The sequence below is a fragment of the Hylobates moloch genome, unplaced genomic scaffold (genome assembly GCF_009828535.3).
Source record: "Hylobates moloch isolate HMO894 unplaced genomic scaffold, HMol_V3 SCAFFOLD_5, whole genome shotgun sequence".
Taxonomy (NCBI): domain Eukaryota; kingdom Metazoa; phylum Chordata; class Mammalia; order Primates; family Hylobatidae; genus Hylobates; species Hylobates moloch.
The window spans coordinates 134,191,412-134,205,281 of record NW_026652280.1 but is presented as its reverse complement, the minus strand read 5'-3'; the positions used below and the strand labels follow the sequence as shown (position 1 = coordinate 134,205,281).

The 13,870-nt window shown below is 39.1% G+C and overlaps 1 protein-coding gene across 3 annotated transcripts in view; it reads left to right on the top strand.

The window, feature by feature from the left end:
- RPAP2 (RNA polymerase II associated protein 2) overlaps nt 1–13,870 on the top strand; it is a 138,828-nt gene that overhangs the window by 57,544 nt on the left and 67,414 nt on the right. The window contains exon 12 of one of the 3 annotated variants that reach the window (XM_058439578.1): nt 4,589–5,142. The exons of the other annotated variants lie outside the window; for them this stretch is intronic. Within the exon in view, the coding sequence (XP_058295561.1) occupies nt 4,589–4,670 (82 nt within the window). The 3' untranslated portion in view covers nt 4,671–5,142. Of the gene's footprint in view, nt 1–4,588; nt 5,143–13,870 lie in introns of those variants that run through there. 3 annotated transcript variants of the gene reach the window in all.

Sequence of the window (13,870 nt, the reverse complement as noted above, 5' to 3'; positions counted from 1 at the left end):
ATTTATATTTTATTCTGGGAATAAGTATCAACAATGAATAGAAAAGTCTAGAAAGTTATTTTATGTGAGAGTTTCTGATTCTTCAAATCACATTTAAGGAATTTTTTAAAAAATAGCTCTGGAATAACGTTCTCCTTTTTTTATTTTTATTTTTTGAGACAGAATCTCTCTCTATCACCCAGGCTGCAGTACAGGTGACCTGATCTCGGCTTACTGCAACCTCTGCCTCCTGGGTTCAAGCAATCCTGCTGCCTCAGCCTTCCAAGTAGCTGGGATTACAGGTGTGTGTCACCACTCCTGGCTAATTTTTTTTTTTTTCTGTATTTTTAGTAGATATGGGGTTTTGCCATGTTGGCCAGACTGGTCTCGAACTCCTGGCCTCAAGTGATCTGCCCACCTCAACCTCCTGAAGTGCTGATTACAGGCATGAGCCACCACACCTGGCCCATTGTCCTTTTTCATTCTCTACTTTTTTTCTCTCATTTAAAAAATGGGCCAGGTGCAGTGGCTCACACCTGTAATCCCAGCACTTTGGGAAGCTAAGGCAGGTGGATCACCTGAGGTCAGGAGTTCAAGACCAACCTGGCCAACATGGTTAAAGTACGTCTCTCCTAAAAATACAAAAATTAGCCAGGCATGATGGTGGGGACCGCCTGTCATCTCAGCTACTCAGGATGCTGAGACAGGAGAATCGCTTGAACCCAGGAAGCAGAGGTTGCAGTGAGCTGAGATTGCGCCACTGCACTCCAGCCTGGGTGACAGAGCAAGACTCTGTCTCAAAAAAAAAAAAAGAATTACATACACACACACACACACACACACACACACACACACACACACACCCCAGATGTTTATTGAGCAATGCTATGAATAAGACTGTGTCTTAGACCCTGTAGGGAATACAAAGATTAAACAAATCCCTTTCCCTCAAACACTTTACAGCCTACTGGAGGTTGAGGAAAGGGAGAAATCATGTGCACAAGTAGCTACAATAAAAAATTGAATGTGTTAAATGCCAAAAAAGAAAAGGCACAAAATATTATTGGGATTCAAAGAAGTAAAAGACTTCAATTGGGAGGTTATAACAGAAGTAAAAGATCTGTTTGGGGGGCATACAAAGTTGATGGGTTCAAAAGACAGAAAGGATTTCAAGAAATAGAACAGATGAGAGGATTCTAGGAAGTACCTATAGCGTGAAAAAAGCAAGATAAGGCTGATAACTAGAAGGAAAGGTTGGGTCTATTGTACAGATAGATTATTTTTTTTGTTTTCAGATACAGTCTCTGTTGCCCAGGCTGGAGTGCAGTGACATGATCTTGGCTCACTGCAACCTCTGCCTCCCGGGTTCAAGTGATTCTCGTGCCTCATCCTCACGAGTGCTGGGACTATAGGTGTGCGCCACCACCCAGCTAATTTTTGTATTTTTAATAGAGACGGGGTTTTGCCATGTTGGCCAGGCTGGTCTCGAACTCTTGGCCTAAAGTGATCTGCCTGCCTTGGCCTCCCAAAGTGTTGGGATTACAGGCGTGAGCCACCACACCCTGCCCCTGAGATAAATTCTTTAATAGCAGATAAACTTAATTCAGTGGGTAATGAAAGCCATTTAAATTTTTTGTTTTTGTTTTTTGTGGAGTTTCATTTGTTTGTTTTAGACACAGGATCTCGCCCTGTTGCCCAGGCTGCGGTGCAGTGGCGTGATCATAGCCCACTGTAACCTCAAACTCCTGGGTTCAAGTGATCCTCCTTTCATTTAAGTTTTGAGTAGAATAACATCATAAAATCTGGTTTTAGGAAGGTTAGTCTTGCAGAGATCTGGAGTCAAATCTGATCCTGTCTTCCACCTTGCGTCAGCCCTTCAAAGGCTTTCAGTTGCTCTTAAAGAAAAACTTTTTATTGTGGCCTACATACCCCTGTGGTCTAGCCCTTCTTTCTTCTCCAGCCTCATCTCACACCATCCTACCTTGTTCTCCCATTCCTGTCACTCTGACCTTCTTTCATATCTTTCTCATAGTCTTTACCACTGTAGCACACAGGTCCAGAACGTTCTCTCCTCTCTTCCCTTGGTTAATTCCTCTTCATCTTTCAGAACTTGAGGAAGTGTTTCCTCCTCAAGAAACTTTCCCTGACTTCCCTGACTAGATAAAATATCTCTATACATAGGCCTTCACAACACTATATACTTTTCTTTCTTAGTACTTATCCTGTTTTCAGTTTTATATTTAATTGTATGATTACTTGATTAATGTATGCTTGTCTCACTGTACTTAAAGTTTTTAGGGGCTGGCTCATCTTTATTTTTTTTTTCCTTTTGAGACAGGGTCTCGTTCTGTCACCCAGGCTAAAGTACAGTGGCACAATCACAGCTCACTAAAGCCTTAACCTCCTGAGTTCAAGTGATCCTCCTGCCTCAGCCTCCCGTGTAGCTGGGACCATAGGCATGCACCATCATGCTCAGCTTTAAAAAAAAAAAAAATTTTTAGAGATGGGGTCTCACTTTGTTGCCCAGGCTGGTCTCGAACTCCTAAACTCAAGTGATCCCCCACCTCAGCCTCCCAAAGTGCTGGGATTACAGGTGTGACCCACCATGCCCAGCCTATTCATCTTTAAATTTTAAAAAAACAAAACAGGAAAAACAAATAGATCTATCCTTTGTTCTTGACATCAGGCTATCATCCACTCACCTACCAAACTTCTTGAAGAGCATGTCTGCTCTCAGTAATTCCAGTGCTTCTCATTAATCCTTTGCATTCTGTATCTTGCCCCCACCTTTTATGGAATTGATTTTCTCAAAGCCTCTACTAGTAACAGCCTAGTTAAACAAAGAGCAATGAGGCAATGAAATGAAAAGGAAGAGACAAATTATGAGAAACACTACAGCTCTAGAATCCACAGGATTTTGAAAAGCTGGGGAAAGTCAAACATAATTTTAAGATACTAAGACAGGTAGCTGTGAAGATACTGATGCCTTCTGGGAAGTAGGTAGGAAGAACTGACTGGAAGAGATGATGCATTTGTTTTTATTTATTATTTATTTATTTATGAGACAGAGTTACGCTCTTGTTGCCCAAGCTGGAGTGCAATGGCACAGTCTCAGCTCACTGCAACCCCCGCCTCCCAGGTTCAAGCAATTCTCCGGCCTCAGCCTCCCAAGTAGCTGGGATTACAGGCATGCGCCACCATGCCCGGCTAATTTTGTATTTTTAGTAGAGACGGGGTTTCTCCATGTTGGCCAGGCTGGTCCCAAACTTCTGACCTCAGATGATTCACCCGCCTTGGCCTCCCAAAGTGCTGGGATTATAGGCATGAGCCATCGTGCCTGGCGATGCACTTGGTTTTATACCTGTTTTGCAAGTGCTGAGACTTCCTGTTCAATTTAAGATTTAGGCAGATTATCAGTTAGATGGCTCCCTGACAGGAGTTGAAAATGTGGAACTAGAGCTGAAGAATGGTGATGAAAATCAGAGACCTAGATTTTGGTATCAGCATTGGGATGGATGAGATGGCAAGAGGCAGAGGATGTTAAATGCAGAGTCAAGATGGGACAGAACTTTGTGGGACAGCTGGATCAAGGCCAAGGATGCCTGAAGAATACAGAGAAAGCAGAAAAGGGGAGGGAGGGGAAACAGACACTTTGAGCACCAACTAAATGCAAACACCATGCTAGACTCTACATTATTTCATTTGATTCTCACAATTCAGTCTGGTAAGTGGTAGTGTTCCACTCACCAACGGAAGAAATAGGCTCTGTAAAAACATATACTTTGCCCAAGGTCAGAGGTGAGATTCAGACTCAGACCCTATCTGACTTCAAAACATGTACTTTGCACTGCAGTGTGCCTCAGACAGGTATGTAATCAACCAGAACACTGTTAAAGAGTCCAAAGTAAGTTTAAGTGTCAAGCAAAATGTAGTAACTACCTTTCTAGAGATGAAGTAGTTGCTCTCTGCTGAATGAGAATGAGAATAAGGACTAAGGGCTGTGGTCCTGGCAATTAGGTGGTGTGGGTAACCTTCAAGAAAGCAGTTTCTACAGAATGATAGGAGTGGAGACCAGATTGCAAAGGCTGCTATAGTATTACATATGGTGTTGGGGCACTAGACGGAGCAAATGCCAACTACTCTTTTCTTATGGTTGGCAAAAGCAGAAAGGAGAGGGGGTTTATAATCCAATATGATATGATAAATTGTCAGAAGATTCTCAGGACAGTGGAAGTTTGAACACTTTGGTAGCAGAGGGGAAGGAAACATTAGACAGGCAAGGCTGGAAGAACTAGAGAGTAAGTGGTGGAATGTGGCCCATGAAGAGACTGGGAATGACATCAAAGGTGTATTTGCCTCTTTTTCTTTCCTAACTCCTTTCACCCACTTTCCTACATATCTGCCACATATTTCTCTCTCCTTGCCTTAAATGTCAGTGTTATTTGGTAACATTTTGCCTCTGTTCTTAATTTCAAAAGTGCAGGAACCAAACCTTGTATATTTCAGCTCCCAAAAACCTGTATTATTAATTTTCATTACTGTTACATTCATTACTGTATTATTAGTTTCATTCTGGCTCTGATTGATTCTTACCCCCCTTTCTCCACAGGTCAATTATTCCCCTAGGAGAATTAATTTCGGCATTTCTGAGCTTGAGTTGTACAGCCACTGTGTTTAATTACGGTGACTAACATTTATTTTCTCATATTCATGACTTTACCTTCCCCTGCCTTCTCACCTTCCATGACCCACAAGTCGGTTTTAGGAACATAAACATGTAATTTACCAAAAAAAAAAAAAAAAAAAGCATATACACACACACACACACACACGTAAGTTTCTACATGAGAATAAGAGAATTTCCATTTATCCAATATTGTGTTTGGACAATATGTAAACAGTGCTAAACCAGGAAAGATATCTATAGTAAGTGAGGTGAATTTGAAGCAGTTTTCTTACCAAAACATAATCTCCATACAGTCAAGGACATTGTCTGGATTACTTTCGTCTTCCTAGTGCCAAGCACTTACTCTAGCACTTAGTAAGCATTCAGTGAATATTTGTTGATACATCAAAAGAATGAATGGATGGGAAAAACTTGGATAAATTATTGTTGATATTATGGACTTACGGCATAGATTTGGTAACACTGGTAAAATTGCATTGTACGTGAAAAAAACAAAAATAGTTGCTTACTATTGTGACTGAAGAAAAGACTTTCATTATAGAGATGTAATCTCTATAATGATTCATATTTTCCCATGTGAATACAGTCTGATAAAGATATGACTATTTAGCCTTAAAAGAATTGCTACTTTTAACCAAATCCAGCATTGCCTTTTTCCAAATACAATTTTTATAAAATCTTTAATAAAATTAACAAAAAACAAAGTTAGATGTTAATGTGAGATTATCTTTTAATTCATTAGTTATAAAACTAGTAAATACTTTAACTTTTTTAAATGTTTCTTTGTTTCAAAACCTTATTCCAAATATTGCTTTTATCTTCCATGGACGTTAACTGTTTTCTCTTCTGTGGACTGACAAAATAGAAGAATTGGTTATAGAGCAGTTAATCACCAGGTCGATAGAGGTGGCACTAAGTCTTTTAGTTATTTATCTGATGCATCACAGATACAATTCTGGAGAATTCTTTAAATGTTTTACATGTTGATATTTGTTCGTTGAATTGGAAGCATTTATCAAATATTAATGGATCCTAATGGAAATTTTTTACTCAAGAGGCAAACCTTCCTTTAACTAGTTTTACTGAATGTATTTTAAAAAATAGCCTTGCAAACTTGAATGAAAGTTATAAGGAGAAAAGAATTATTCCCAGGTGTATTAAGAGTGCTCGTTCAATTCAAGATCCTGATCACTGACTGTGTTTTCTTCTCTGTTGTTAAACACTTCCATTTAGATTGTATATTATAGAGACTCAACAGCTTTTAAATATTCTTTCTGCCTCTGGCTTTTCTCATTCTGATAATTCCAGTTAACCAATAAAGTCCTGTGGTTTTTGGAAGCAAAATTCAAATACTTCCATTTTATTCCTTGTTTAAATATTTTTACAAAGTTTTAAAGCAGATTTTACAAGCCAGAATGGTGAAAAAGAGCCTGGAATTTTCTGGTTCTCACTATTGGCTGTTTGTGTTGTCCCACCATTCACTTTCAATGAGTTTGAGATTTGGCTGTTTGTCATTTTAGTACAGCTCAAGTATAATCTGCCTTAAAGATGGGAACATATCAGAATACACAAGGCTTAACGTTGAAAATTCCAAGTGCAGCAAAAGCACTTCAGAAACTGCTCAAAACTGCTTGGTGAACACCTGCAATTTCTGTGGTGGTGAAAAGACATTACAGTAATTGAATCTCCAGGAATATTTCCATTTTATTTATTTACTGATTTTCTTTTCAGTGAGTTTTGAGGCCCCACATTATAATGTTTTTTATCACTTACAGGTTTTTCATTGCAATGAGTGACAAATCTGCTGCACTGCAAAAATGTTTCATGAGAATAAAGCAACTGCCAGGTTATAACTAGTATTATTCTAGTTTCAGTGCAGAAAAAAAATGTTGCTCTAAAACACTAAGACTTACACAACTTTTACATGCTCCAAAATCAAGTTCCCAAACATATAAAATTAAGTGCCACTAGCTAATTCTTTGCAGCCAAGGTTATATATTGAGATAGAAGGTTATACATTGAAAGTTGGAGTAAAATCTATACTCCTTCTTCCGGGGGGGAAAAATGCACATTTGAAAAAATAAAAGGCTGGGCGCGGTGGCTCACGCTTGTAATCCCAGCACTTTGGGAGGCCGAGGCGGGCGAATCACGAGGTCAGGAGATCGAGACCATGGTGAAACCCCGTCTCTACTAAAAATACAAAAAAAATTAGCCGGGCATGGTGGCGGGTGCCTGTAGTCCCAGCTACTCGGAGAGGCTGAGGCAGGAGGATGGCGTGAACCCAGGAGGCGGAGCTTGCAGTGAGCCGAAATCGCGCCACTGCACTCCAGCCTGGGTGACAGAGCCAGACTCCGTCTCAAAATAAATAAATAAATAAATAAAAATAAAAGCCCTTTTTATAATTTGAAGGAGTATATGAACCCCTGCATCTCAAGTTAAGATAAGGAAGTGGAGTCAGTAAATGTTGGCTTCTCTTTTGAGGAACCTGATGATAAGGGTAGGAAAGAGATTGAACAGTAACCATTTGTTTTGGATAGAAACAGACTTAAGCATACGGTATGGAGAAGGAGCCAATAAAGAAAAATAATTTGAAGCTGCGGGCAAGGTAGATACACATGATGGAACAGGGCAGGTCTCAGAGGAGGCACAAGGAAATGTGATCATGGCACAGGCAGATGGAATAGTGTGAACGGGAGAGAAATACTACATCTTCTGAGACAGGAAGAAAAGAAGTGAAGAACAGCGTGGCTGCAGATACATTTATAGGTAGAAGGGAGAGATTTTTACATCATGCCTAACAACTTCATTTTTCAGTGAAGTAGGGTATGAGGTTCTCTTCTAAGAGTACAGAAGTTACAGTTGTATAAAGAGTGAAAACACAATTGACCCTTGAACAACATGGGTTTATGGGTTTGAACTATACAAGTCCACTTATATGCGGATATTTTTCCACCTCTGCCACACTTAAGATAGCAAGACCAACCCCACTTCTTTTCCTTCTCCTCCTCAGCCTATTCAATGTGAAGACAAGGATAAAGACTTTTATGATGATCTACTTCCACTTAATGAATAGTAAATATATTTTCTCTTCTTTATGATTTTCTTAACATTTTCTTTCCTCTAGCTTACTTTATTCTAAGGATCTAATACATACCCTTACATATGCAATATGTAATATTTATTATAAGCATATAACATAAAATATGTGTTAATCGACTGCTTATGTTGTCTCTAAGGCTTCTGGTCAACAGTAGGCTATTTATAGTTAAGTTTTGGGGAGTCAAAAGTTATATACAGATTTTCAACTGCATGGGGGAGGGGGTGAGTGTTCCTAATGCCTGCATTGCTCAGGGGTCAACTGTAATGATAATGGAGTAGTCATTGAGAGGATCTAGAAAAGGAGCTAATTCAGGGTGAGAGAAAATTGACAAGTGACATTAAGTATCCAGATGAGGCTACAGATCGTGGATTTGTAGTGGTATCGACCTTCAGGGTTCCCTTCTTCCCCATATCCCCATACCACCAGTAGTTTCCAGCCATCTATTATAGGTGTGGAGAAAGCAGATTGCAACATTTATCTCGGTGTAGGTTTTGCTAGGTAGAAAAGCTAAGGCAAGGATGCAAGAGGTTTGGAAGAGTACTAATGAGATATTAGTTCAAAAAATAAAGACAAATATAATAAGAAAAGCAGAGTTACCTTAGAAAGAAAATTGGTCATCCTAATCAAATAATTCTTGTGTTTCTCCCCCAAAATGGTATCTTCAGCTCTGACATCTCTCCTAAATTGTAGACCAAAATTTTTTAATTTTTTGCTGGGCACCTTCATTTGGACATCTCCCAAGCATTTCAAACTCTCAAATTTGAGATGAAGTCATTTTGCCTTTCAAATGGCCCCTTTTGGTGGCACTGGTATCCTCCTAATTACCCAGAATTGTGCTTCTCTTTATCTCTCATATCTAATCAATTGCTAAGTCCTTTTAGTTCTGTATACAGTTAGCTTTCTCCATTCCCACTGCTACTAACCCACATTAGGCCTTCATTACTTGCCTAGACTGCTGCAATTATAGCCCTCCCAAGCAGGTCTCCTCGCCGTGTGTCTCTTCATTCAACTAGTCCATCCTTCCCTCTAACTTTAAAAATCATCTCACTGAAGCTTAACTCTGATCAAGGCAGGCCTTTGTTCAGAAACTTAGTGACTTCCCAGCTCCCACCACACAGTTTTGCATGAAATTCAAGGCCCTTCAGAAGTGGCCCCAACTTACCTATTCACCTTATTTCCCCTTTTATGTCTTCACATTATGTCCACTGTTTCCCCCACAAGCATCTTTAATAGGACTTGACCTATGCTTGAAATTTATTTTCTTTTCATATCTGCCTATTCTAGCCTTCAAGATCCAGTTCAAATGTTACCAACTCCTTAGAAGCCTTCCTTAACACCCCACAGGCAGAAATAGTACCTCCCTTGTATAAACGCCCTTAAGTAAGACCTCTCATTGGGCCCTTCTGCTTTGTTACACATTTATATAAAAATCTCATTTTCTTTACTATCCGATTTCTTCCAAAAGTGTAGTTAACAAGTATAACAAACAAACAGAACTACATAAATGTATTCAATTCAGAAATTTAACACAGCTTCACATCAGTTGTTTTCAACACTGGCTATACACCAGAATTACATGGGGAGGTTTTAAAAAAATACTAATGGCTGATTCAAAGATTTTGATTCATTGGTCTTGGGTGGGGCATGGGCATAAGAATTTTTTAAGTTCCCCAAGTGCTTCTAATTTGTGCAGGCAGAATTGAGAACCACTGTCTTAATTCTGGTGCACATTGGTGTGCTAAGTAGAGAAGTGCTAAATCAGTTGACTTAGCTGCATATACCAGGATTTGCTTGGTTAGAGGTACTTAGCTTTCTTCTAAAATCGTTAATAGTGTTGAAAGGTTCCTCTTGACTATCACAAAGGAAGGATGAATTAGAAACAGCAGAATTATTGGTTTTCATTTGCATGTTTTATTTGGTTATGACAGATTTCAAAAATTATTTGAAGAGTATATCCAAGTGGGTCTTTGAAAATTGTAAGATCTACTCAGTCTTAAAATGAATCAGACATGTGAACTTGTGTGGTCTAGCGGTTAGAAGTGTAGACTAGTGGGAGTACTTCTGGGGTTATTTGTTCATCTTTTACTGACTTACATGACCTTAAGAAAGTCACTTGAGCCTCAACACTTCCTGCAGCTTCACAGAAAGGTTGAAGACCAACAAGTCAGTCTCATAAAAAAAAAAAATTTAACAAACTTGGAAATCACGATAGCTTCTTAGGTTTGACTGAGTTGTTGAGATCTTTCCTGCCACAAAGGGAACAACTAGGAAAGAACTGGCATTCAGGAAAAGCTCTCTAGCTCCAATTTAGAAAGTTTCCCACCATCCATTTTAAAGTATCTGACTGTTTTAGCCGGATGTGGTGGTGCTTGCCTGTAGTCTCAGCTATTTGGGAGGCTGAGGTAGAAGGATTGCTTGAGCCCAGGAGTTCGAGGCTGCAGTGAGCTGTGATTGCACCACTGCACCTCAGCCTGGGTGACAGAGCCAGACCATGTCTCTTTAAAAAAGTGTCTGAATTTTAAATTTAGCTCTGACCTCTTGGCATTTATTTCCTTGTCAATTATAAAACCATGTTTACTGAAAAACAACATCAATAACAGCGGTTTAGCAAAGTACCACAAAGTAGTTAGCTATGCACGTGGCCCAGTCCATGTTATTTTATGGAAAAACAAAAACTCTTCAACAGGGTGACAGGTTCTTTCTCTATGCCCAGGGAGCTATTGTGTTACTTTGCAGAGGAAGCCAGGGGCCATAGATGAGACAGATGTTTTCAGAGTCTCACTAATGGAGTTGAATCTTCTGCCTCTTCCTCAATAAGAAACAAGCAAGGTAGAGAAAGAGTTAATATTAAACATGAAATTGTAATTACTTTCATGCTAAGGAGCATGCAGGATATATTGTATATTTTATCTAACATACAGATAAAATTCCTTTTGAAAGTATATATCAGAATTTTTTTTTCAATATCTGAGAGAGGCATTTTGCAAAATGTCTGGGGTTTGTATGGAGCCCTGCAATTTCTGAAAATAGGTGACATTTTGACCCTTTGTGTTACTGGTCACAGCTCTTCATTTCAATTTTGGTTGTATGGGTGTGCAAACAGGTATTGTGGTTTAATCCTTTATCATTTACCACTTGTTCTTGTAGAAAAGGGAAAAATCTCTACTCAAGTTTTAGAAGAAGATAAAATATGGGTAAGGTGACAGTTGTTACTGTCATGCAGGAAGAAAATATTGGGGCTTGATAGATAAGCAAATAAACAAGATACCTTTGTGATAAAGGTCTCCACTTTTAGCACTCTTCTTAGCCAGTATGACCCTGGATAATTCCTTTACCATCTCCAAAGCTTCAGGTACTTCAGCTCTCAAAAGGAAACTGACTGGATAGGTTGCACCTAAAACACATTTGGGAAAATTAAGTGTGATTTCCTCAAATATAACCGTATAGCCTTCTAAAATAAGACTAAGCTGTTAAACCTCATCTTTTAGATTGTTTACTTACCCAACCCATTATTAATTAGTGCCTCATCTATCCCAGAAGGCTTTTGCGTTTGTTCAATTGTAAGCCTTCAAAGTGTCAGGTATTATAATACCCATTTTTTTTAATTGGTTAAAGTGATAAACGTAGTGCCTGTGCAATGTACACATTGAAGGTATGGCTGTTTGACAGAAATAGTCTTCCTACCTTCTCCTTCCCAGCCCTAACTTCTGAAGGGCGAGACAGTGAGTGTTTAAAAAAATTTTCTTTTAAGCCCAATGTTATCTTTTAGCAGTCTTTACATCTTCATCACCTTTATGCATGGTAATCAGCAGAACAGGTTTCCCTACTGCAGCAGAACTCTGCATGAACCCAGTAATTTCTCAAATCTGATAGGTACAGAAAAGTGTGTGGCCTTTCACTTCCTGTCCTTTCCTCCAACCCCAAACCATACAGAAGCATGCTTTCTGGTGACATTTTATTCACATAGACATTCTCACAGCTCTTTATTCTGTAAGATTATGTTGAGTATGAGGAGTGTTGTTCCGTGTTGTTTTACAACTGCCTACTCGTTTGATTTTGCAAATTTGGAAATAAATTATGAACACTCAGGAAAATCCTTCTTTGAGAGAGTTATTACTTCTGCCCAGTTTTGAAAGTCAGGTTTGGGGCTATCTGTGCTATATCATTTTAGGAAGGTGCCTGATGTGATCTTCACACATATCACCTAGGATTATTCAGGAAAGGATAATTCAGATTGTGGAGCTACAGCATGGAGTTTCCAGTGGTTCAGTATGAGTGCAGTGAGCAAGACAATAGGGACCGGAATGGGGAAGGCCACTTAAAAATCCAAGTTCACGGCTGGCCACGGTGGCTCACACCTGTAATCCCAGCACTTTGGGAGGCTGAGGTGGGTGGATCACAAGGTCAGGAGTTCGAGACCAGCCTGGCCAACACGCTGAAACCCCATCTCTAATAAAAATATATAAATTAGCCAGGCATGGTGGTGGGCACCTGTAATGCCAGCTACTTGGGAGGCTGAGGCAGGAGAATCGCTTGAACCCAGGAGACAGAGGTTGCAGTGAGCCGAGATCGTGCCACTGCACTCTAGCCTGGGCGACAGAGCAAGACTCCGTCTCAAAAAAAGAAATCCAAGTTCGTTACTGACTTTGATTGTACTCCACGACATAAATAACATAGAGATTCATCAGTTTAGCTCCACTTGCTCAATAAACCACAACTTTAACTCTTTATATGTATTTTTCTGTTGACAGAATACAAACTGGTGACTTCCAAAATTATGGGTACCTTACTTCTAAGGTTTAGTCAAGAGTTTGTACAGCTCTAAATCCTTGGATAGAAGGTTTTAATAAAAATGCCAACTTTTAATTAAAAATCTCTCTCTTGATTCAGTTATCTTGCCCAAACTTGGAAACTCTTCTTACTACTGTATATAATAATTCTGGTTAACCAGATGTTGTTTGATAGCTCAGTAATAACAAATGGAGGGTACTTGTCCTAACCTGATTTACATTCTTTCCTTTTGATGTGTAGCATATGTGGAGCAGTCAGCTAAATAAAGGTCTTATCAATAAGATGCAGTTTGACACTTGGCGTTTTGCTTTTGTTGTTACGCCACTTACCATATGGTAAAGAATTGTTATAGAAGGATATCTGTCTTTTCAGAAATGAGGTTTCAATCGGTGGAGGTTTCATGAGCAGTTTCCTCTTGTTTGTGATTTATACATTGTAAGTTTTTATTATGTGAGTTGTTTTCAAATTATATTCACCAGCAGATAGCCTGTGTTAAGCCATCTTAAGTGTCACCTTTTGAGGTTTTTATTCATACTTAAAAGCACTTGAAAGAAATAACTTTCAACAGAAATCTTTTGTTTTTACTTATAGCCAATCACATTCTCTGCTGGTTATTTTAATAAGTATTTCCTGCATAAAACACATTAAATATCAGCTGTAGTATAAATTACTGTTTTTTATTTACATAGAAGTTATTTGGGCCCACCATGTTATTATGGGGTTTTGTTTTGTTTATGTTTTAGAGACAAGGTCTGTCTCGCTGTTTCACCCAGGTTGGAGTACAGTGACATGATCATAGCTCACTGTAAACTTGAACTCCTGGGGTCAAGTTTACAAGTTGTGGAAACCGATCCTCCCGCCTCAGCCTCTTGTTGGGACTTCAGGCGTGCACCTCCACACTCAACTAATTTTTTTATTTTTAGTAGAGATGGGGTCTTGCTCTGTTGCCCAGACTGGTCTCAAGTTCCAGGCCTCAAACAGTCTTCCTACGTCAGCCTTCCAATGCACTGGGATTGCAGGTGTAAGTCACCACTCCCATCCTGGTTTTATTTGATATTCACTATTAGAAGTTGCAAGATTGGAATAGAGGCTTGAGTCCCTTTCATTGTATAATGGGGTAGGAGTTGTTCATTAATGAAAAAATTAAACAGGTAAGTAATTAGTATATCATAATTTATACTGCACAGATAAAGGAATAAGGAGAAAAGAGGAGCCTGGGGAGTCAATTTAACAAAAAAAAGAGGAAGCAGGTGTTTGGTAAGATCTTGCAATTGTACTTCAAAGATAACCTGAAAGCAAACATTTTTATTTTA